This window comes from Aulonocara sp. 'chitande type north' Nkhata Bay, linkage group LG2, assembly GCF_057382095.1.
Source record: "Aulonocara sp. 'chitande type north' Nkhata Bay isolate Kocher_YH1m ecotype deep benthic linkage group LG2, A_spYH_male_GT1.1, whole genome shotgun sequence".
Classification (NCBI taxonomy): domain Eukaryota; kingdom Metazoa; phylum Chordata; class Actinopteri; order Cichliformes; family Cichlidae; genus Aulonocara; species Aulonocara sp. 'chitande type north' Nkhata Bay.
The window spans coordinates 2,610,237-2,634,228 of NC_141345.1; the positions used below are offsets into that span (position 1 = coordinate 2,610,237).

Here is a 23,992-nt window from a genome sequence, read left to right on the forward strand (position 1 = left end):
ACTGAGTGCAGTCAATCTTTTCTGGGAAAGTACCCATGAGTTTTGGCACGGGATTTGTATATTTATCTTGGATTGTATTACTTGCAGCTTTAACTTTGGCTTGAAAAGCTTACTTTGTAATATATCTCACAATATTTCTGGCAGGATTTTATATCTATAAATGTACAAATTTCCAATTCATTCATTTTGGTTTTGGGTTTCTTTTTTTCTGTCTTCCCTGATTTTCTGTCCCCCTTATATTAACAAAGTTAAATATTTTAACTACAATGTTCTTTTTGCACTGTGGTGCGAATGTTAAAGTAACCAGAGTGAAGTATATATAAACTAAATTTTTTTTTTTTTTTTTTTTTTTAAAGTTGAGATGATCATGGGATTTGAACCAGTAACCTTTGGCTATGAAATGATAGTGCTAAGTAACCATTGCACCAGCAATACTTTTCCAATAGAATTTACTAAGAAAGACTTGACTGTATTCAAAATCGATATTGATTATAGATTTTACCGCGCAGAAACTCTGGATGTTCAGATAAACATCTGTGATACAATATTTTATTATTCAAGATGAAATTATGAAGAACACACCATTTATCATACAACTATTTCTTAATGAGGGAAAATTACAATTCATGAAAGACTTTCAATATAATACCATCGCCATCTTAAAATTCAAACAACAAACATTGCTTTATTAAATGATTATAATATGCTACAATATGTGGTAGGTGACTGGCTTTTCTTTCATTTTAGCAACAGGTATTTCACAGAAAAGAAGATCAGACACCAGCTAGGCAGGATAAGAAAGACAAACGCAACAACATTGTCATCCCCTTTGTAGCCGGTGTATCAGAGAAACTCGGGAGAGTTTTCTCCAAGCACGACATCCCAGCTTACTTCAGACCCAGCAACACACTCAGACAGAAACTGGTTCATCCCAAAGACAAACTTCCTAAACACAAACTTAACAATGTAGTGTATGCTGTATGCTATATATATATATATATATATATATATATATATATATATATATATATATATATATATATATATATATATATATATATAAATAATATAAACATTTTAAAAACTGAGTATGTGTATAGTTTTAACAACACCTATATATATACACATATATATATATATATATATCGGGACTTTGTCGTGATAAGAGAAACGGTTGTGTTACGAATATTACCTAGGTAACAGGATGACGCGCCTTTTGACCTGACTTGCCGTGTGACGTGAAAACTGTTGCAAAGTGGCGCAATCCACGCACCGCTGGCCCTCCACTGCTGAGCAGGCGTGGGGTTGCATTAGCTTTACTTGATAGATGTTCTTGTGACTTTTATCTTATTTCCCTGAACGTAGTCTAAAGCAGACACCGTGACATAATTTCACCCACTCGAGGAACGCTGTAACGACGACCAACGACGATGTTTAAAAAGTACGTTATTGGTTATTTTAAGTGTTGTAGTTAGCAACAGCTAGCTCACTGATTAGCATCCTCGAATTTTTTAAGTGGGCTCAGCTAATAAGACAAGCAGGCTCGACTTATGATAATATATGATATATTTTGTTGCCGATATAAAATTTAGGCTGCGGCGGACTAACAGAAAATAAAGATTGTTTAAGGGTGCTGTGTGATGTCTGAAAATATGCAGACGCATGTAGTTTGCCTCTTATGACTGAGCTAAATGAATTACTTACAGGTCCTACTTGTCGCTGTGTACTGAAAGAACATGAAAAGTGACATTTCAAACACTGAAACTAGAAGTGTTTTGAAAATATCCATGACCATTATGTTAATAACTTTAAGCAGATTTAAGTCGAATTTTTTTATTTGAGCTTACACATATTGGCGACGAGGGAGATGGATTGATGGACAGATCGAGGTACAATTACGTTATATGATAAAATCAGGTGTAAGTCGTTGAAGTAAACAGGCCAAGCAGGACGCCTCCTTAATCACTTTTATCTGCTCTCTTCTCATGCTGACTGTGTACTGGGGGATAATAGGTTTACTGTTTATAGATGCATTTGGAGTTTGAAACATACCTCCTGTGAGGAATGCATGGAAAAGTTCAGGGCTGGGGTGTAATCAGCATATGAGAACATTTGTTGCCAACTTTTTTTCAGTTGCTCTCTTTTAGGGATTGAAACGGCACGTCCTCCTGTGTCACACCAATCCTTTGCATGTCTTATAGTATAAATCTATGAACCTCCTATGTGGTCTTGCTGTTTTCTTTCTACCTGCCATCTCTATATTCAGCATACTCTGACCAATATATCTACTGTTCTTCCTCTGCACATCTCTAAAGTATGCCAGGCATACCATACATCATAACCTCAAGTTTACAATCCAAGATAGCGGCAGTGAACGTAGTAAAAGTGTAAAACTTTCAATCTCCCACTACCCCAATTTCCCCCCACTCCTGCCTCTTCTTCAGTTCTCTTGTGTACCGTCTTTAGTTTATGGTGATTGACTCCAGGGACTTAAACTGATCCACTTAGTTTTAGAGAACTCCCAGCTATGGGGACCAAAAGCCAGCACACTCAAAGGGGCCATTCCAAACCTGGATAAATGTGGGTTGTGTCAGGAAGGGCATTCAGTGTGAAATCTTTGCCAGATCAAAGATCACAAAACAGCTGTTGTGTTGACAGCAAATATTTTATTCAACACGATGTATATCTATAATAATGTGTAACATGGGTTGAGAGATATTGGTTGTTTTCTAAAACCATGTTTAAAAGGTATAAATCAAATTCTTAATGCTTGCATACGTTCCTGATGTTTGCTACAGCACATTGACTAAATACTTTAACTTAAGGCTCAGTTTCAGTGTTTTTTTTTTTCTAGTGTTAAACATGTTACCTTTTCTCCTTTCAGATTTGATGAAAAGGAAAATGTGTCCAACTGTATCCAGCTGAAGACATCAGTGATCAAAGGTATCAAAAATCAGCTGTTGGAACAGTTCCCTGACATCGAGGCATGGCTCAATCAGATAATGCCGAAAAAGGACCCTGTGAAGATAGTGAGATGGTATGATTGCTCATTTTAATATCTGTTATTTTTATATGTGGTGTATTTTTTCTAGAACACAAACCCAACTGTGAAAAAGTTGGGATGCCTTGTAAAATCGGAATAAAACAGAATGCAGTAATTTGGAAATCTCATAAACCCATATTTTATTCACAATGGAATATAGAAAACCCCAAACTGTTGAGGAGGTAGAATTCTGTATCAGACAAGAACGGGACAGCATTCCTCTTCCAAAAGTCCAGCAGTTCTCAGACGTTTAGAGACTTGTTAAGACAAGAGAGGATGCCACACATGGTAAACATCGCCCTGTCTCAACTTTTTTTTGGAATATCTTGCTACGTCAATTCAAACATTTGATGTTTTCTTTTCTCTGTGGTGAACAATAAGATTTCCAAATCATTGCATTCAGTTTGTATTTACTTTCACACAACCTTCCGAATCCAAACTGAGTTTGTAGATTCATCCCTACATTTGTTTCTTTATTTATTGCAGCCATGAACACATTGAAATCCTGACAGTGAATGGAGAGCTGCTTTTCTTCAGACAGAGAGAAGGACCTTTCTACCCAACCCTCAGACTGTTGCATAAATGTATGTGAGACCTTCTAATGCCGGCTTATTGCTCGCTGTATTTTAATTTCCGCCTTCTGATGACCTTTCTGTTTTTTTTGTTGTTGTTGTTTTTCCTTCTTGTAGATCCTTTTATTCTTCCACACCAGCAAGTAGACAAAGGGGCCATTAAATTTGTCTTGAGTGGAGCCAACATCATGTGCCCTGGGTTGACATCGCCAGGCGCTAAACTCTACCCAGCTAAGGCTGACACAGTTGTCGTATCCTTTCAGACATGATGCTCTGTCTTCTAGGTTTAAGCATTTATTCTATTTCATGTGAACTCCCCCATTGGTTTGTCTTTAATAAGTGAATTCAGGCAATCATGGCAGAGGGGAAACAACATGCACTTTGTGTTGGCGTGATGAAGATGTCTACAGAGAACATGTAAGACTTTACTGAGTAAATCCCTCACTAGTTGCTGCTGCTTCTTTTTCCTTAAATGTGCTCAACCCGCCCTTTTGTTTTGCAAACAGAGAAAAAGTCAACAAGGGAATCGGGATTGAAAACGTCCACTATCTGAACGACGGACTGTGGCACATGAAGACGTATAAATGATAACGCCAGCCATTTGGAAGATGTACGGAGCTCCTGATAGCGAAGCATGAGCTGCCAGTCAACTGTTTACACCTAGAGACTTAGCTGTGTAATCTACTGGAGGCTTTGAATCAACCGTCACTGTCATGCAAAAATAAAAGAAAGAGCTTGCTTTAAAGTGTATCTCAGTTGGCATTTTGTATTGCGGGAAAACAAATTGTAAAATGAACCACTTAAACAAAACTTGAACATGTCAACATGCTCTGATGTGCAGTTGCAAGAAAACGTTTGTGTGAATGCTTTGTGATTAATAAAGGTTTCTTGATTTGATTTCTCATGAAAACACAGTCTGCTCTTCATCTAAAGCCGTAATTACGGACAAATACAATCTGATTAAAAATGCACAAACAGTTGGACTCTTCCTGTCTTTATTAAACGGGGCTGGAAAAGAACGTTGAAATTAATAACTTGAAGCTCCACAAAATTTTTCTCATTCCCCAACTGGTCAAAGTACATTTCCTTCCTACTGCCGCCCAGTGCTGTGGGTACTTCCTCTTTAGCTGTACTGTTTACTTCTGTATGTTTTATTATATTACCCGAGCCCCTGAGCATCAGATAGTGGAGTGTTGCCACATGCATAAACATTGTCGTTTTAAGCATGCAGACCCTGAAATAACCAGGAAGCCCCATACCATGATGCTCCCTCCACCGTGCTTCAAAGCTGGTATGAGGTCTTCCTCTTTGGTCTTCCATTAACACAAAGACGGATTTTTCCAACTTCTCTAGAAAAACAGTTGTGATTGAAGACAGGTCCACATAAACCAGACTTCGTGAGTGCGGTCTTTATTTTTATGGATTGGCACCACTACAGGGCACAAATCCTATATCTCCTTAACTGTAATGCCTGACTCCGAGTAGCATTGGGAGAAGCGATTAGCTCAGAGATTCTTACCTTTCCCAGCCTGCACGGAGAGCATTTTAAATAACAAATCTGCTTAAAAAAATATTGAAATGAGCTATTTTCAGTTGCTTCCTTGTGGCAAGTAGTCACCACAACATGCAGAACATGCCAAATCAAACACAACGTTTGATTTGGCATGTTTTGCAACACACCCTTAAAGGGTATTTACACTTATTTGATTTACTGGAACTGAACCAGCATCACTTTCGTGTTAACCATTACAGCATCGCAATAAAGAAAGAGAAACTGGAACGAATTATGTGTTATTTCTATCATCTTTATTTTCTATTACTGCGACTCTGATAAAGATCAGACCACAATTTCTTAGTAACCAATTCAGAAATCTTTGGAGAAACTCACCTTTTCATAAAGCAGCATTTAGTGATGCAGATTGTCACCTCAGGGTACAGGATGTGAACATATTTACATATAGAGCAAAGGCGTGTCAGTGTGCGCAGACGTTAGACCTGTTATTCTGCCTCTCTTTATTGCATGAACCTTGCCATATCTACATGACAGATCAAATAACATTCAAATATCCACTTAGAACTGATACTGTTTACAGCCCTGCAATAAGTGCCCCTTTAAAAGATCTAATAAAAAAAAAAGTTTAAAAAAATATAAAGTTCTTTAATTTAACATATGCTCTATTTCAATCCATCCAGTGCTGCCATCTAACTACCAACACTTTCCAGTTGCTCCAACAGGTTTTTCCATCTATCTCCAGTAGAGCGTACCTGGAAAACTTAAAAGGAAACATTCGGATCAGATGCCCATATCACCACAAATGACTGCTTTTGACATGAGGGAGCAGCACCTCTACTCTGAGCTCCTCATATCCCCAATGCTGAGCGCAGCAACCCTACAAAGTAAACTCACTTTGGTTGCTTGCATTCAGGTCACCAAGGAGTTTGCATGTCCCTGTGATCCAGGAGTTTGTGTTGTCAGGAGAGATAAACCCTGGTAAGCTTTCCCAGAGCAAACTAAGAGAAAACCAGAGTAAGAGCAATAAAAGAAATTGCCAGTTTAGCCAGACCTGCCAGGATTTGTGAGGCGTAGCAAGATAAAACCCAGAAGAAATAACATGGATCTGTTGTCCCGGGGGGCCCACAAAGTGTGGTTGCAGGCACTGAGGTCAGGAGCAATCAGGACTGTCAGGGGCCTGAGTGTGTTGATTCCCATTCCCACAAATCTTTGCTGGCCCATACAACACAACAAATCAAATTAAGTTTCTCTAATAATTATTTTTTATTTTGCTTTTATTATACAAAAGTCACCTTATCCATTCACCTTGACTCCCATGTGATTTTAAAAGAAATGTGTTTTAACACTAAGATAGCCTTTAATTTGTTTATTTACAATGTCTTCATATGTTGAGATAACCAAGTATAACATTGCCAAAAAAGAAGAAGAAAAAAAAGTGTAGTAAACTTATGGCTGGACTGCACAATAATTGATTCAATACTATTATTGGTGCTCCAATACATTCTTCAAATCAGAAAGATGATTCTTAAAAAAGAAAAAGAAAAAAAAGAAGAGGTTCACTTGTAAAGAGTTAAATAATTAAACTCTCATTACTTCATACCTTTAAGACCAAAAAGAAGACATACATAACCATACAATGGTAACTAAGCTATGGAGAGGACACATTTTTGATATGTTACCTGTCTTGGTTGCCTTCAAAGGATGAAACTTCTATTCAATCACACAGTAAAGGAATGGGCTGCTGATTGTGCCAAGTGCAAAAGGTACAAATTTACAGAAAAAGGTTAATCCTACCCAGGATCCAGTTTTATAAACAGCTTTAGAAAAACATCTCCCCAAAGTTACGTGTGCCGTCACAGAAGCACCACAGTTAAAATACCACGTAAAGCTTGAAGAACTGAAGCTCTAATCGTTGTCCGAATCTTTAGGGGGATAAAACGTTAACCAATCGTGAAAGTCGTGCCCGTAAGGACGAAGTCTGTAAACTCCAAACATCATAACGTGCATCTGATTTGGGGACATCCCGCCGTAAGTGACCGCCATGTCAGGGCAACAGCCCTCCACTACATCAGTGGGATTGTCCTGCATGCTCTGTTTTATCATGTTGACCACATTCTGCTTGTTGAACAGGCCCTTGCCATGTCTATCTTCGCCATTTTCCGCAAACACACCGGCATATTTCAGGCACAAGGCCAGCTGCTTGTCTTCACCCATCTTCCACAGTGTGTGGGTTCTTTCAGGACATTGGCCTTCATCTTTGAACATGGTCATCAGCCTTTTCAGAGCTTCATAGCTTAGTACAATCCCGCTGCTATACTCCACATACTCGAGCTCTCCTGACTTGACAGCATTTCCCAGGTAGAAAGGTTCATTGGGATCCTTTGCGAGAATGAGATATTTCAGATTCTCAATGATGGCGAACGTGGTGGGTTGGGCCACAAAGAACCAGCGCAGGTCCCCAGCATTCTCATACGCATGTATGAGAGCTTTGCGCAACCTTGCCCAGTCATCTTTTTCATTCAGGTCTACCGCTTCAAGTGCCTTGGAGCCCTCTGAGGTGTAAAACACAGCATTGTCACAGTGTTTGCTCCAAGTGTCCAAAACGGTGGCCCAGTACACAAGAGTCTTGGGCTGTACCATGATGATGCAGTAGACCCGCACTTGATTCTTCAACTCCTCCACTCGACTGTCAGAGAGGCGTTTCAGCTCGTCTTTAGAGGGAGCATAAATATGGTGATGATGATGATCTTCTGTCGACGACTCAGAGCTGAAATTAAAGCTGCCCAGGAACGACAGCACCAAGCAGAAGACGCCTCCCAATAGCATCCCCTTCATGAATGAGCACCCATCAGACAACATGATGGCAGACACTGGAGGAGTAAGAAAATTCATTACTAGGGCAAAGACAAGCGTTTAAATATTATCCTGAAACCTAAGGGCTGTTATACAAATGTTTTTAACCATTTTTTTAAAGGAAGGTTTAAAGCATAAAGCAGACTCTTTAAAAAAAATCAAATGCACAAACCTACTGCTTTAAATATTAATTGTGCTTGTTTGAGTAGTCACTGCCAAAGACCCATTTGAACCAGGAAATAGGCTGTAGATTGTGTTTAATTTTTAGCTGTAGTAATGAGGATTTCTCCACTTTTGGGATAAATATTATATCTATCTTAGTCATCTGTGATGCTAACTAGGTTTTTAATTGTTCAGCAGACAAAACAAGTGAGCTGAACAGCTTTCATTTTATTAAATTGAGCTTCATCTGGATAATAATAAAACTTCTGATGCCTTTTTGGTGCTTGTAGAAAAACCATACTGAATGTGGCACAAATTGTGGGGAAAGCAAACCTATCTAAATGAGTATAAATCTGAAAATATACTCATAACTGTAAAGAAATGCCACATAGGGATCACTTCGGACTCAACCTTTATGACTATCCTATTGAATTAAATCGACAGTTTTGTTCTTCTCCTCTTTGTGTCGGTTTGAATACACGCAGTATGGTATAACAGGTTATTCAAAGGAATGGGAGTGGTTCCTGGCCATTCAATCATATCTCTGCCTCAAAATTGTGTACTGTTGCTCACTCCTGCCACTTTATCTCATGTGCAATATCCCATCGTATGGAGGAAAGACCTAAACAACTCTATCAAGGCTTGTCAAACACATTGTTTGACGCAATCAGCTTGCACTTCTAGTTTGACGTGTCTTCACTACATAGAGACTCTCAGCTTTACATTAGGTTATTTATAAATTAATAATAAAAATGATTTAAAAAAAACAAACATCATATTTGTTTAGAAATACTTCGAGACAAACGACAAACACCCAACAGGCTAGCAGTGTTGTTGTCAAACTGCGCAAAATCATTCTAAATCGCTGATTCAACGTCGATAACTTTATAACAGCACTGGGAACCAACTGTTAGCTGTTAGCTCCCTGCCTTCTCAGTCTTACACTACGAGGCTCACTCGGGGGTCTTTCTAGCACCACCAGGACAACAAGCAGAAGGAATTTACTGTACCTAGAAGCGTTACTACTGTCGTGCTTCCTGTTGTTCTCCTGTTTGTCCAGTCTTTATTCAGCCAGCTGTCCTGTTTGGAATGACTACAAACGTCACCCAGCAGTAGAGCCAACTGTTCTTCTTCTACGACCTCAATAAAGCAGACTAGACGCTACAGCTGCGTGACACTGCCACCTACTCGTTGTTCACTACGCGTGTCACACTCGTCTTCTTCTTTGGTGGCTTATAACCCATATAAGGGTGTATTACGGCAACCCACATGGCGGCAATTTTGCACTTAATTTCAAAACCCAGTAGCAGACGTGGGCAGATTAAATACTGACAGTATCAATACCAATGACTGATGTTGAGAATAGCACAAAAAAGGAAGCTGATGACAATGACATACAGTATAAAAAGTGGGGGTTATTTTAGTATTTATTTACTGGGTCTAAAGAGCTGCATGCTTGTAGCACGAGGCAGTCTCTGCAAACTTAGTCTACAATGCTAAGAAAATTCAATAGAGAGAGGAGGCATGCAACTACAGCGACATGGTGTTTCTTTAAGAAGCTTCAAAAGTGTTTTAATCAGCAGAACACAAAGACAGTATTAAGGAAAATGAAGACATATGATCGAGAAAGGCCCTACACCAGACAGAAGATTAGGGACGTGACTAGTTTCAAGAACTCCTGTTAGTGTTTGTAAGGACAGCACTGGCGTTGAACATCACATCCACAGCTGCAGGATCCAAACTGCAGAATGTGCGACGGTGATGCTGAGACCACACCTTGCAGCAATCTGTTGACAATGTAAGTACAGTGTACTGGAATAAAAGTCAGGAAGATGGTTGAGAAGAAAAGATCTAAGGTTCAGTGGGACTTCTGAGTGAAGGTTTCATTTGGCCTTTTGAATCCCAGAGAATAAATAAGATAGCTTCCAGGTGTGCTGGCTGGAACAAGTGGCAGAAGCAACCCCCCTATCCAAACCTGCGAAGAGGTGCAGAAAAGGAAGAGAAGGAGCAACATGACACTGGTGAACTTTGCACCAGTGTCCTTTTGCTTTTGTTAAAGACTAACATAGGTGTCCTCTTTGCTTCCTTTTATTCCATAGTTCCTTCTGCTAAAGTCTTCTTTAATATTGCTTATGACGCACATTGACATGAGACAAACGAACACTGGAGGAGAAACATATAAAACAGAAGCTTGACATTAAAAACAACTGGATAAACTCTGGGGGAACTGAACACACAAGAAATGAACTTAAAGTAGAAACTGAAGCTAAATAAACACCAAATATTTAAGACCTCTAGAATGATAAATTATATAGACTTCATGAGTAGTTAAAGTATAGAGGAACTAGAAATGAGGTAGGTGTTGTCACTTGCTGCACTCTTCCCCCCAAGGGGACACCACAGTGGACAATGCACATATTTAAACTGGAAAATAATTTATGCAACCCTCCTATTTATCCAGTTTTGGCACCTTCACTAAGAGTGTGTCTGCTTGTGTTTCCTCCCAGGTGCAAACCAGGGCCTTTTTGTACTCGAATGTGATAACCACTCAGCTGTGGAATCACCAGATAGAAACCCAAACAATAAAACTAAAACTCAGCTTACTGTAACCATGAAATCATGAACCAAAACACAGAAGTTAAAAGTCCCTAAACAGGTACCAAATTAAGAAAATGCATTTAAAGTTGCTCCTGTTCAGCTGTTGACCAGCTATAAGCACTCAGATGCCTCTCATAAAACATTTTATATCCTCTCTCTGGGACACATCTTCAGTGATACTCCTTGGATCATGCGGTGTTCCGGGTCTTTTGACATCAGACACCATGGTCCTGGTCAGCCAACCAAAGCCCTGAGTTGTGTCCTAGTGGCTTTCTCTGTGGCTTCACAGACACCTTCTGGGCTTTCCTGTAATTCACGGTTGTTTAAGGACTTAGAGTGACCATCCTGCAAAACCTCTGCAGCCAACCCTCTATCGGCTCACTCAAACTCTTCCAGCCTGCTATTTCTTCATCAGCTCTGGGTACTTTGCATATTTCTTATTGTTTGCGTCTTCCAACCTTCTTCCCAGATCACAATAAGCTCCTGCATTATCGGGGTTTTATTGTCTTGGAGGTGATGATCATGCCTGGGTGGAGTAATGTCATGACAGTGTCTTGTGGAGATTTCATCATGATCAAAACTTCTGAGTTTTTCACGTTAGACTAGGCTATATTTGACTGTTTCCAGTCAAATAAAGATGTAAAACAGTGATCTAAATTCCACATTATGGGAATTAACAGATAACTGATGTATTCGTTTTTACAGCACTTATCTTTTATTTTTTCTTTACCTTTTTTTAAAATAATTTGATTTATTTGTGCATTTGAAACTGAGCTTTTGACCTTAAACCTGAACCTTTGCTGTGTCTTTGCTTCTTTCCATTCATTGCTCAGCTGTCAGATGCATCAAATGTTGTTTTCAGCTTTAATTTCAGAGGCATGAAGACAATAAATCACCTGAGGCCATGCGCACTCATCTCAGCATGAGGAATCTTTCAGTTTGACAAAAGCCACCAGGCTCCTCAAACAACAGAAAACTCTAAATGTGCCACTCTTGTTGAGTTTGCCTTTGATTTACAAACTCAAATATATTGTATTGTAAATTTAAACTTATAAGTAGTAAATAATTTATTTATAATTTATTTATTTATAATAATAATAATAAATAATAAATAAATAAATTCTTTAATAATTTATTTAATTTATTTATAATTTAAAGTTTGATTTAATATGGATGATGCAGTTTAACCTTGTTCTAATGCAGACATCCGTTCATTTTATTCAGCGGTGCAGGGGAGGCTAGAGCCTATCCCAGCTGTCACAGGGCAAAAAGTGGTTCACAGCCTGAACAGGTGGCCAGTGCATTGCCAACCTAGCACAAAGAGACAATCATTCCTGCCAATAGAGAGTCACATATTAATCTAACTCTATTTCCTTGGACTGCAAGGAATCAGGAGAACCCAGAGAGAACCCATGCATGCTCCACAGCCAACCAGTGGATCTGAAAGACCTTCTCACTGTGAGGTGACAGTGCTAACCCCTGCATCGCCATCTTAACATAGGCTGTGACATCCAATATGTACAAGTATTAGTTTACATACGGCAGATGCAAAACTATAACTTAAATTAAATTCCCCCAAATCATTTTGCTGATCTGAGTTGCCTTTAGTCAGGGTTCACTGTGAAAGACGTGCTGCCTGTGATCAATTTCATTTCCCCTGCTTGTGTTCCTCATAGATGACAAGTTGTTTGTTTGTTTTTTTCTTCATCATAAAAACAGGAATGAAATCTTTATTACACAAACCTGAAACTACAAAGTATTATTGACTCAGGTAAGTGCTGCTCTGCAGAAACGGGTCCAGGTTTTCAGAGCGAGAGAAAGACATTAAAAAAAATCGAGTGGTGGAGAGCCAGCAGGCAGGTGAATCAAACTGTTCTCCTTCAAGCAGGAGGACTGCTTTAAAAAAAATATTGGAAAAAAATGTTAATTTTTTTTATGTGTGTCCATTAGAATGATTACTGTCCTTTTTTCTCCCCAAAATAACTTCTAGTGATTGCCAACAATGCATATTTAATTTTTTCTAATGATAATTTCCAACATTTTGGCATGTTGCATTTTATAACGCATGCATACAGAAGGGAGCAGCATTGTATTATAATTTATATCCAGCACTTACAATGTCACTTCCTAACATGAGCTGCACCTCATATTCACACAGAAATGGGAGAAAACTGAGTTCAAATACTTTGGAAGAACTTGAATTTGAAGAACCCGCAGTTTTGAAACATCTACATTTTCATTATCGGTCTAGATATAGACCGGTAATGAAAAGTATGTTCTTTTGTACACACAAAAATATTCAGATCACAGTAAGATAGTCTGTTTAAAGAAGAATTTTATGTGATAAGATACACTTCATTTGTCCCAGATTTGATACATATCTTTTGCTACAGTACAAAAACCCCCAAAGCCAAATTGCTTAAATAAATTAATAATAATAATAATAATAATAATAATAATAATAATAATGATAATAATAATAATGCATACATTTTAAAGTTTATACTTCACAATAAGCTGGACTTAGTTTTCTTTATAAGTGACTTTTATTTTGAAAGGGTAGCAGTGTACATTGAAGCCTACAGAGATTAGAAATACTCATTTGGAAATTAAAACTGAAACAGCTGGTCTGATGTCTGTACAGGGATGACAAAAACAATGACACATGTATAACTTGTATTATGGTTTATAAGTCAAGTATTTTGTATATTGTATTGTATAAGTATTATTTATAAGTATTGACCTCAGTCATAACTGATGTCCTCACAAAGTGACTCAGAAACCTTCAGTGACACACTTCCACCAGCCCAGTGATCTCAGACATGAGCAATGACACGTTCAGGCAGCCCATCACGTAGAAAGGGTGCCATCACGGCGTCTCTGGACAGCCTCTGATTATTGTCGGAGAGTAAACATTTGTTTGGCTGCTCTGTACAAGCGCAGATAGGCTTCAGATGAATTGACAGGGTCCCCTAAATTGTGTCTATGACGCCTGATCCATCGCGTCAAGACCATTAAGAAGGAGGCTGGGTGAGATGATAGTGCATCGATCAGGTCGTGATGGATGGGCCCTGTGAATATATAAGTGAAGTTCTCGGTCGAGTAAAGGGAGATGAGTCCAGATCTGGTCATCAACACAGAGACACCATGCTTTCTGCAGCTCTGTTTTACCTTGTAGCTGTGATTTGTTCAGCAACATGGACACACGCTCTCCCCCTTTACCCTGAGTCCAACCTGGAGCCACAGACAGGTAAGACACTTTTAAAACTGTTTTCTTCTTTTCAGGTTATATTTCTCCTACTGATTTCTTCGTGCCATTTTTAAATCTCTTGACCTGATCTCTTGTCACCCAACACTTGGACAGTCACATTGTAACTTATCAATGAGATGTGTGATAAAAAAAAAAACGGAAAAATGAATGAGAAATATGTTTCATCTGAACAGATTTCATTCAGAAACTACTTTCAGAAGTGGAGGACGGCACCAATGCTGCAGAAGGCGAACAGAGAGATGTGAATAATATTTATCCCCTACTGGTGCATCACAATGGAGGGAGGGACTCATGGAATAAAGGTTAGAAAAAAAACATAAATTTGCACATAAACAGGAAAAAAATCATCAAATTTTGTGGTGAAAGCAGATTGTACAACTCTAAATTTTATAACTCGTTTCAGGGGTGAAAGATTCAGCACAGCAGGATAAGTTTGCAAACATGGTGAGTTTGATCATCTGCACATTTGTACACTAATAAGACATAGACAGAGAAGTCTTTCACAAAAACAAGTGAAAGATGCAGAAATGTTGAAACAATGAGAAGCTCAAAGTATCATAAAATAAAAAGAGTATTCTGAATGTGTGGGTAAAGGCGAGTTTATGCCAGTGAAAACAGTGTCCCTGTGAACGCAGGGTCTGCATCTAAATCATCATTTTGCTTATTTTTAGGTCGAGGAGCTGAAAGAAGTTGTACTGAAATTGGCTGCCGCTGAGAAGCTTCGGTCACAGGGTTTCCTCAGATCAGAGCAGAGCCTCCCGAAAACGAACAAAAGAGGTGCGTGACTCACATGCCACACCTGCTCGGCCACCGAAACGCAACGATCGAGTGAAAAAGGATGTTTAATTTCTGGGATGGAGTTTTTAACACAAGCTAAGATTAATTATTTACACTGTAAACAATGACAGATGTATAAGCTTTAAGCATTTAACACCTTTTATAACACATGTAGCATAGCTTTTGCATGACATAAAGACATTTTTTATTAAGGTGAAACAGTACAGGTAGAAAGGTTAAAACATTTCACTAATAGATATTGCCATGAAACTCCTCCAGAGGATTACACGCATTAGGAATATTAATATTATTTCTACTGCTACTACTATGGTGTTTAATAGAAGGCAAAGGCAAAAAGGTAAAGCTATAAATCTCCAAAACTTTATGTCTTCCTTCATATTTGCTAAAGCCGTTCAGTGGGTTGATTGTTACCAGGCTGATTTTATATTTGACTATATCTAGACTTTCCACTAATCTAGATGATTTGTTCAACCTCAGCTGACTGCAGGTTTCACCAGCCTTATAGACAGTACACTATGGTCATAAAAGACCGTAGCGTCTCCTGCCTCTATAGTGATGATTCTTACTTTCTCAGTGTGTCAGTCAGTGTTTGAAATTCTCTGTGAAAAGTGCTCGTGATCATTAATCAGTTTAAGCCACAACAGTTTGCAAATCATCAATGAGAAAATGAATGTAAAGCTGCTGATTTTGCTTATTTTACAACTTTACTGTTTATAAAGTGAGTGAAACCAGCAGTCAGCTGAGACTGAAGATGTGGGTTGTATGAGCTGAATTTGCAATGAAAATTCTGCTGCCAGGTAAACAAATGATCTTTCTAACATACGCAAGTTATACTTTCTCTATCTACATTTGGACTCACTTGCATAATTTCTTCAGAACCAAAATCCAAATATTGGATAAAGCGATAAAGTGATTCTGGAAATCCCATGTTATAAAATAATCTATAAGTAAGACCCAGAATGATATCTGAACATCCCCTGTATATAATCATTCAGGATATATGCATGGAAATTAAAATGGAGAGTTTTGTCGTGATGAGTGCTGCTGAAGGGAAGATTTCTACCTGAAACAATGAAAAAGAAATCTCATCTTGACATTGACTTGAATTGGCTTTATTGTAAACATCCATACATATTCACTAAAAACCACCAGGAAAAAAAATGTCTAAAAGATATCACAGTGAACCTTCTAAAGCCAAATACCAACATACAGCTTTCTGAAATGTTATATTTAAATATGCAATAACTATGATGCTACATAGTTTAAATACAGTGCACCAGTAGATAACATGCAAATTTCAAACTTTAACATTATCAGATTTTTTGTTTGCATGCTATCTCTTCGCTGCTGTATCACTGGAAATGTCCCTGATGTGAAATATCATCTTAACTTATTACTGAAATAGTAACTGAGTAAAACAACAAACAAATAAAGGTCCCCTTGCATTAAACAAAACAGTGTTCAGTATTTGTATTGTATCTGTAACCTCCCTGTGAATATTTAAGATAATATTTTATCCTGTAAACATGTGCACTACACTACAGAGGAGTAAGTAGAGTATATATAAGATATTAATGCAATTACAAAGCTCAGATATGTTCAGTTAGTCTAGAAAAACAAGAAAAACACCTTGAAGGGAAAAAACTGACAAATAAAAGATGCGAGAAACATCTTTTTTTCTCTCTTTGATGTCCCCGACAGCATGTTTCTGGAAATACTGTGTGACCAACTAGAGCTCAGAGACAGCAAGTACGATGTGGTTTCAGCACGGCCTGGTTTGAAGCGCTCTCCCTCTTCATCACCAGTTTTGTTTCCCACCACGTGGTATATTCATCGTCTGCACCGGATCAACAGAAGATATATTTTTGAAGCTGTAAAAGGTTTTTTTTGTGGCTGAAAATAAACTTGAATATCAGAAATGCCGTTTCGCGTTCCCTGGTTTTACCCGTGAAAGTTCAAATGAATGACAGAAACCAGATTATGACAAAGAAATGTGGTATTTATTTTCATTAGTGTGACAGTGTGTGACAATTCAGTGAAACTGTATTTGTACACAGTAAGATATACAGGAGTGTTTTACATAAAAATGAACTGTTTACGCAGCCATTGCTCACACTAACACAATCATACATATTTCTATGTGGCTGTTTTGATTGTAAAATGCAAAAAATATTGATATTTACACTATAAACAAAACTCTACTAAATATAAATCAACAATCAATTGCACATATGGCCTTTTTTTGTCTGTGAGTGACCTGGATAAACAGTAAATGCCAAAACATTTGACTTTGGCATGTCTTGGAGCTCTAAAGCTATATGAGCTTGAGGATTTTAGGGTGTCTGGTTCACTGCCACAGTTTATTTTTGAAGTTTGCAGTGCCCTCTACAGATCACCATCTCTACACACATGGTTACAATTGATAAAAAAAAAAAAACACAGAACAAAGGAGTGAGATGTTTATTTCCTCTTGTTGGCCACGCTCAGGTAAGCCTTCTCAATTTCAATGTCGGCCGGGCACGTCTGTTTGAACTCGTCTCTCTCGTCAGCGTTTTTAAGGTATCTCCACACGCCTGTGAAATGGGCTGGAATCTCAAAGTTGCAGTACTTTTTGGCAGAAACCTAAAATAAATAAGTGGAGAGGAAAGTGTTTTAGGAAGTCCAGGGATCGGTTAAAACAAGCACTTATCTCATTCAAAGTTTAGTAGTTCGCATCATAGGTTCAGGCCTTCAAGATAAAAGAAGACAAATTTCACGACTGTTAGATGTTTAGTGATGTATGAAAGTAAACCTAACACATGGGTCATGTACTATTCCTTTAGGTTACTAAGACAAAATATCAACGAGGATGCTTTTAAACAGTGTTACAGGCACATAAATGCTAAAAGCAGGTCACTTTAGCCAGTTGCTAGGTGGTTGCTAGGCAATATAATCATAGCATAATATTTGACATAGGCGAAAACATTCAGTAGTTCAGAAGCAGAAGTGTGCCAAGTCTGGTTGCACAACTGATGGTCTGGGAGAAGTTTGCAGTCAAACACACTCATGAACAGAGATTTAGCATTTATTAAAGTGAGAAGATCAGGAAAACTATTGAGTTTCCATCTGAGGTAGTTTATTTTACTGTATTTTGCGGTTTAAATTATAATAATCAGGATTAAATAAGGATAACAAAGTGTCCAGCTATCTGTTCACACAGGGATTCTTCTGATCCACTTTAGATGATCAGATGATTTTTTCCTTCCTTCCACCTCTGTTTCCTTTCAGCCATTAGTGCACAGATGTCTCACCCTGATAACGTGCAGTTTGGGCAGCAGGTTGCAGTCAGCTAAGGTGAGTCTGTCGCCGTCCAGGAACTTCCTGTTGGAGACGGCGATGGTTTCCACTGAATTGTGGTCGATCTCCTCGGGGAGGGGGCTGTTCAGGTAGTCATCCAGACGCTTGAACTCCCGCAGCAGGTTTTTCTCTTGTACTGTCAGAAACACAGAGACAGGTTTCAAGGTGTGTTTTAAGCACTGCTGGTCAGACACGAGAGCTGCGTTTAAAAGCAGTTACCAGGCACCTGTACTTTATGTGAGAGCTTCAATTTTATGCAGTTTTATGCATTTGAGGGAAATATTGTCCTTGGTACCAGTGACACCACTACTGTAATTTATGTAGTTCCAACCTACTTTGCATTAAACTTCTATCTAACGTGCAAAAACTCGGTTAGCATGTCTCATATTTTAGCACATTTGGGGTGAATCTTGCTGATGCTGAGATGCACAATCTTTATACATGATGACAACGTCAGGTCAATGTGGTTAATCCTTCACAGCAGCAAATAAAAAAGGGGGCTGAATATTTTAGTACATATAATAGTTTATGTAAAACAAAATATATTTCAACAGGTTTTTGAACATGTTTTGAAGTTTGTAAAGGAATTTAATTGTCCAGAGGTTTGATCCAAATAGAGGTTTTAGGATTTTTCTCTTTATGAAAGCTTCATCTTGGTGTATGTGGACTGTCACGTTTCCATGTTTTGATTTGGAGGAGCTTTTTTCTTTTGTTTGCTTTGTGGGTGTGCGTCTGGTTTTTTATTTGTTTCTTCTGTTGTAGAAAAATTGAAAATATGTTGGGAAAAAAGTTTAGAGTGAGTGTAATGAGAAAAAGCTCATTTTAACTATACTGACTTGACTTGAACCAATATGCAAACACAAATGCAGTTCAATACTCTGCAACATAGCAATATTGTATCAATGCTGCATGTCTATTAAATCTAACTTACAGGCGTTATTTGGGCTGTTTTTGATAAAAGCGGAGAACTTTGCAAAGATGTCCGCTCCCACATCAAAGGACTCTTTGTTTACCGGGCTGAGATGAGGATACCTGCAAATCGAGAGCAGAAAAGAGCGCATCGGTTCAGTGAACCGTCATCAACATCATAAGATGTTTATGTAATGATTAAGCGTGACGGTACCTGGGAGGGGCCAGCGTTTGTTCGAGAAACTCTTCAATTTTGATGAAGTCTGTTTTGAGGGTGCCGTTGTAGAGGAGGAAAGGAGGGTTAGTCCCAGGGGCCAGGTCTTTGAGCTCAGCTGGCTTCCTGGAGATGACACAGATTGATGAACAAAGGAGAGGAGAGAATTTGAGTTCTCTTAAGCATACCAAAATAGTAGTTTATCAAGACTGTCAGAATCAAATATTGTACTCTAAATTAATGAGTCAACACTGGCTATTAGTTTAGTTATGAAAATACACAGTGATGGGAGGGGCTGCCTTTTTAAAGGCCTGTTTTGTGTGTGCTCTGAATCACTTAATTATCTGTATCCTTTCAAAGTTTCCAAACCATGTTTGCTTGGCACGTAGTGGCCCTGAGAAATTCACGCAATAAAGCCTCAATTAAAGGAGGTGATTGTTTGAAAGTGACACAGAGGTCTTTGTACGCTCCTGCCTCAAACTTCTACAGAACGGAGCGAGTAAAACGTCAATAGGCGTTCAATTGGATTAGATTACTGACATACACACACACACACACAAAAAGGTTCTCAATTTCTCCCTCGCTTTCCGCATAATTGAGTTTTGTGTGAAAGTCCCCACGACCAGATGCTCAGGAAGTGTTTTTTTCCACTGGAGCAGTGCTTACTTCCTCATATCAACAGTGGTCACTGTAAACTTCACTCCTTTGAGCCACAGCACCATGAAGAGCCTCTGACAGAAAGGGCAGTTCCCCACGTTTTCACCGTCATGTCCAGCCTGAAAAATACAAGAAATAAATATCCCATGAGTCCAAAATGTTCTGTTTAAGTGACTTCACTTTTTCTCTATGATCTCATCTGCAGATTAATAAAGTTATTTTGGAGCTGAGAAGGTGCGTCTGGGATACACACAGTCGATTTCCTATGTGGAGGAGGGGAAACCCTGGCATTGTGTTGTAGCGGAAAAACAACCGACACCAACGCAGAGAAGTTTAAAGGTCCACCACATATTGACCATATGTTAAATAACAGTGTGAAATGTCTGGAAATGATTTGCTTAAATGAGAAAATTGATGACACTCTCAAGTCTGTGTGGTAAACCTGAAGAAAGCTAGTTGGCGTAGCTTAGCTTATAATCACTGCTAGCTAGATGTGTATTCGCCTCTTCACACCGAATACAAAGCAACTGATATGAATTTGTGTTGTTAGACACAAATTACGGCAAATCCACATTAACTTATGTGAACATTTAGGGAGCTCCTATCAGTCGAGATTCTCTAGATATCACTGACAATCTCAAATAGAGCACACACTCATTGCTACAGATTCTGTCAGCCTGAGGTTTAAATTGACTTCTCTTTTAAAAGAGAAAGAGAAAAAGGAGAGCGCTAAGAGAAAGTGAGAGAAATCAGATGACTTCTTGGTAAGTTTTGAAATACTGTAACTTGATTCCAGCTGTCGGTTGTGTTCGTCCTACTCATATTGGCTGTTTTGAGTGAATATTTGGGGGTTTTCAAAACCACTGCAGCAACTGGACTGACAGGAGTGATAAAGATGTGAAGATAAAAGATAAAGTTTTAAAGATGGATGTAGCCTTTGGGTCTGAACAAAGTTCTTTTTAAAGGCCACCAGGGAGCAATATATGTGGTTACAATAGCCTTCTCTGGGGACCTGTGTAAACACTCCTGATGAGCTTATGGGCTTTCAGGCTGTACTGGATAAAATGTTAAATTCATTCTAAGTGTCAGAAAGGAAGATTAAACTCACTGATCAGTGAGCGTGTGCCACGTTCAGTATCAAAGCGGCAAGATGCCGACTGCAAAGGAGTTCATCTCGTATCTTTAAAACAGGACTTCACAATCCAACATGTGACATCACGCTGCTTCCATCTTTATCCTGTCTATGGTAACACGTGGTAACTTCACTTCCAGAAAGATCAGCGGTCAGCTGATGTTTCCATTTGTTTGAATTTGTGCAAAAATTGTAAAAAATATCACTTGTAACTTTAAGCAGGTTTATATTCTGGGCTCTTATCAAGTCTCATCAACGACAACATGCCATTTTAGACTTTGTTTACATTCTTCATTATATTAAGTAATGAGATATAACTCATAAGTGCTCTTTAGAGGTATTTTTCTGCTACTTTTTGGACAGTTATTACAGTCTTTATGCTAAGATGACTGGATTATCTGCTGGCTCCAGCTCCACATGAGAGTGTTACTTAACTTTTCATCCAACATCTGGCAAGAAGCTGCACGTTTAAGTGGCTGAAATATGGCACGTCTACCACTCTATACTGCCTTATTTTGTTTTTGCTATTGAGCTGCCTTATTGCATATTTCAGAATACACAGTTTCTCTGCACTTGTGCCTCAACTAACTAAATCAGGAAAAAAAATCAGAAGAAAAAAAGAAGTAAGAAAAAAAAAAGAGAAACTTTTGTGACTTTTAGATAGATGACTGTATTTGAATGTGTGCGTAACTAAGGTGGGTGTGTCTGTCCAGGCTTGAGGCCAGTCTCCATATGCTTCTTGCTCCTTCTGGGTGTGCTCTGATAAGTTGGAGAGTGTTTCTGATAAGAAACCAGCTATGGCCCACACCGAGGATACAAACACCCCAACATCTGCAGCGTATGGTATCTGGGGACAGCACCAATCAAAAATAGAGCTGCCCTCTGATTGTTGCTGCCTCTATGGCAATAATTGTGGACCACTGTTGTTTGACAACACTCATAAATGAGCAGCAAGCCTTTGTCAGAGTGCCCCTTTTCTTCAGAAGATTGTTTTGACAGGTTTAAAATGGACATGAAAGGACTGACCTTGATGAACAGCTCGATGCTTGGCTCCTTATCAGAGCTCTGTCGAAGTGCCATTTTATCCCCCAAAAGTTTTTGTTCTGTTTTATTTAAAAAGTCCAAGTGCTCCTATTAAAATTTCCCCCGAAGTCAGCAGTTGCAAAAATCCACAAAGCTGAAGAGAGGAAGCTGAGTGTGGTGCTGTCGTAGAGGCACTCTCCTCTGGTTTCACGTGCTTTCTGTGGTCCTGGGGAAGTCTCACACCTCAGGGCTGCCTGTGTTTGTCTGAGGGCTCCTTGGAGGCTATCGCTCTGAACATATTTTACAAGTTAGGGGGAGAGGGCGGATCCGAGTAATGGGCGGGGTACATGCCCCACACTTATATACCCAGAGCCTAGCTCTATGAGGAGAGAGCTTAAAATAGCTCTTCTGCACATTGCAATACACAGGAAATGATAACACAGGGTGACTCACACAAATGAGCGCAATTCATGAGAGCTCCTCATTCCAACAGCATTTAAGATAAAAGAATTCGTTTAATGGAAGACATCCACTGTGTTTTAAAGGGCAGTAGTGAGACAGAAAGTATGAAATGTTTGCTTTAGTCATTAATAACATGTAAATATGCTTGAAACCAGTTTTTATACAACATATAGATGGCTGACTGAACCAGCAGCAGACAGATAGTAGTAAATAATGGAGCAATTTACCTTTGTGTGGATATTTATGTGGTACTTTACTGTATTCTACTCCACTGTGTGCCATAATGAAAATATTTTACATTCTACTTTTCACAAATATATGATTTTATTTTAAACAAGAACAAACAAAACCAAATAACAATCCACATTTTAGAAAAACACAACAAATGATAAAATAATACAAGTGACTTTTTGTTGGAGCTACATCCCCTCAAAAATGGCTTTCAGTATATGTGCTGTTCCTCTATGTGGAGGCTTTATCAATATTTGTCTTCTTCAGTGCTCAACATTTACTCTGCACATTTTTTCAAAAACAATAGTATTAGCAAACAAAACAAAAGCTGGAGTTCATTAATGTTTAATCATTTGTATTATATCTGTATCCTTCTGATTAGGAACCAAGCAGGTACAGCTTTTTTATCACATCAAGGTGCTTAACACTGTAACTTAAATGGACTTTTAGCTGTTATTTCTCAGTGGGATCCCTATGTGACCCCTTTGGAAACTTAATTGCCCTCCCCTGCTGTAAGGTAAAGACCTGCGATATTAGAGGGAAAAGACGAATGTTGAGAAGATCCCTTTGATCAAGCATTTGGCGACAGCGGAGGAAGAGCTCCCTTTTAACAGAAATAGTGCCAGGATCAGGGAGGAGCAGGAACCTGCAATGACCTGGTAAAGAGTGAGTCGAAGGAGAAGAAAAAGGAAAGGAAAGGGGAGAGGATAGAGACACTGGGACAAAATACAAACTATGGGAGAGAGTGGACTAATGTTAATGGCATGCAGCAGTAATATATGAACACACTGTGAGAGATAAGATAGAGTTAATATGGTTTATTAAGTCACTGAACAGTATAGTGACCTGTAGGGATGAATATGATCTGTGAAACACTGACTGGACAGTCCTGATGTTTTGTTCTCCTTTCGGGTGTTTCAGGTCAGCTTTTTTATCTTTATAATGTCGTTCCTATCAGTCTCAGCTGAACGTACTGTGCTAATCTAAGCTATTAAAGTAAGATTGTGAATACTGTAAAGCGAACAGCTGCTGAAAAGCTTGTTAGTACTATCACTATGAACGTGTTACAAATGAGTTCAAAATCCGACTTCACAAAGATGTTAGCGTTACCGTGAACTCTGGACTCAACAACACTCAATTTACTGTTTTCACTGTGCCTGTTTTCTTTACAGGGCACAAAAACCAGTAATAGAATAAAAATTCAACCCCAAAAAAGCA

The 23,992-nt window shown here is 38.6% G+C and overlaps 4 protein-coding genes across 4 annotated transcripts; 2 read left to right on the forward strand and 2 right to left on the reverse strand.

Annotated features, from left to right (window-relative positions):
• Positions 1-1,246: 1,246 nt before the first annotated feature.
• mcts1 (MCTS1 re-initiation and release factor) lies at positions 1,247-4,512 on the forward strand. Its single transcript, XM_086301640.1, has 6 exons — positions 1,247-1,441; positions 2,885-3,037; positions 3,530-3,627; positions 3,733-3,866; positions 3,965-4,032; positions 4,122-4,512. The coding sequence occupies exons 1-6, from the start codon at positions 1,431-1,433 to the stop codon at positions 4,201-4,203; spliced, it is 546 nt and encodes a 181-aa protein (XP_086157766.1). The 5' UTR covers positions 1,247-1,430; the 3' UTR covers positions 4,204-4,512.
• Positions 4,513-6,367: 1,855 nt separating this feature from the next.
• Positions 6,368-9,331, reverse strand: c1galt1c1 (C1GALT1-specific chaperone 1). The gene is made up of 2 exons (XM_086301626.1): positions 9,154-9,331; positions 6,368-7,998 (listed from the first exon to the last, which is right to left on the reverse strand). The coding sequence occupies exon 2, from the start codon at positions 7,985-7,987 to the stop codon at positions 7,034-7,036; it is 954 nt and encodes a 317-aa protein (XP_086157752.1). The 5' UTR covers positions 7,988-7,998; positions 9,154-9,331; the 3' UTR covers positions 6,368-7,033.
• A 4,470-nt stretch (positions 9,332-13,801) lies between these two features.
• urp1 (urotensin-related peptide 1) lies at positions 13,802-17,258 on the forward strand. Its single transcript, XM_086301665.1, has 5 exons — positions 13,802-13,991; positions 14,186-14,314; positions 14,416-14,456; positions 14,684-14,789; positions 16,512-17,258. Exons 1-5 carry the CDS (start codon positions 13,802-13,804, stop codon positions 16,541-16,543), a joined length of 498 nt encoding a protein of 165 aa, XP_086157791.1. The 3' UTR covers positions 16,544-17,258.
• On the reverse strand, positions 16,789-22,375 carry clic2 (CLIC family member 2). Its single transcript, XM_086301652.1, has 6 exons — positions 22,085-22,375; positions 19,936-20,045; positions 19,270-19,395; positions 19,078-19,178; positions 18,101-18,282; positions 16,789-17,432 (listed from the first exon to the last, which is right to left on the reverse strand). The coding sequence occupies exons 1-6, from the start codon at positions 22,136-22,138 to the stop codon at positions 17,271-17,273; spliced, it is 735 nt and encodes a 244-aa protein (XP_086157778.1). The 5' UTR covers positions 22,139-22,375; the 3' UTR covers positions 16,789-17,270.
• Positions 22,376-23,992: the final 1,617 nt, after the last annotated feature.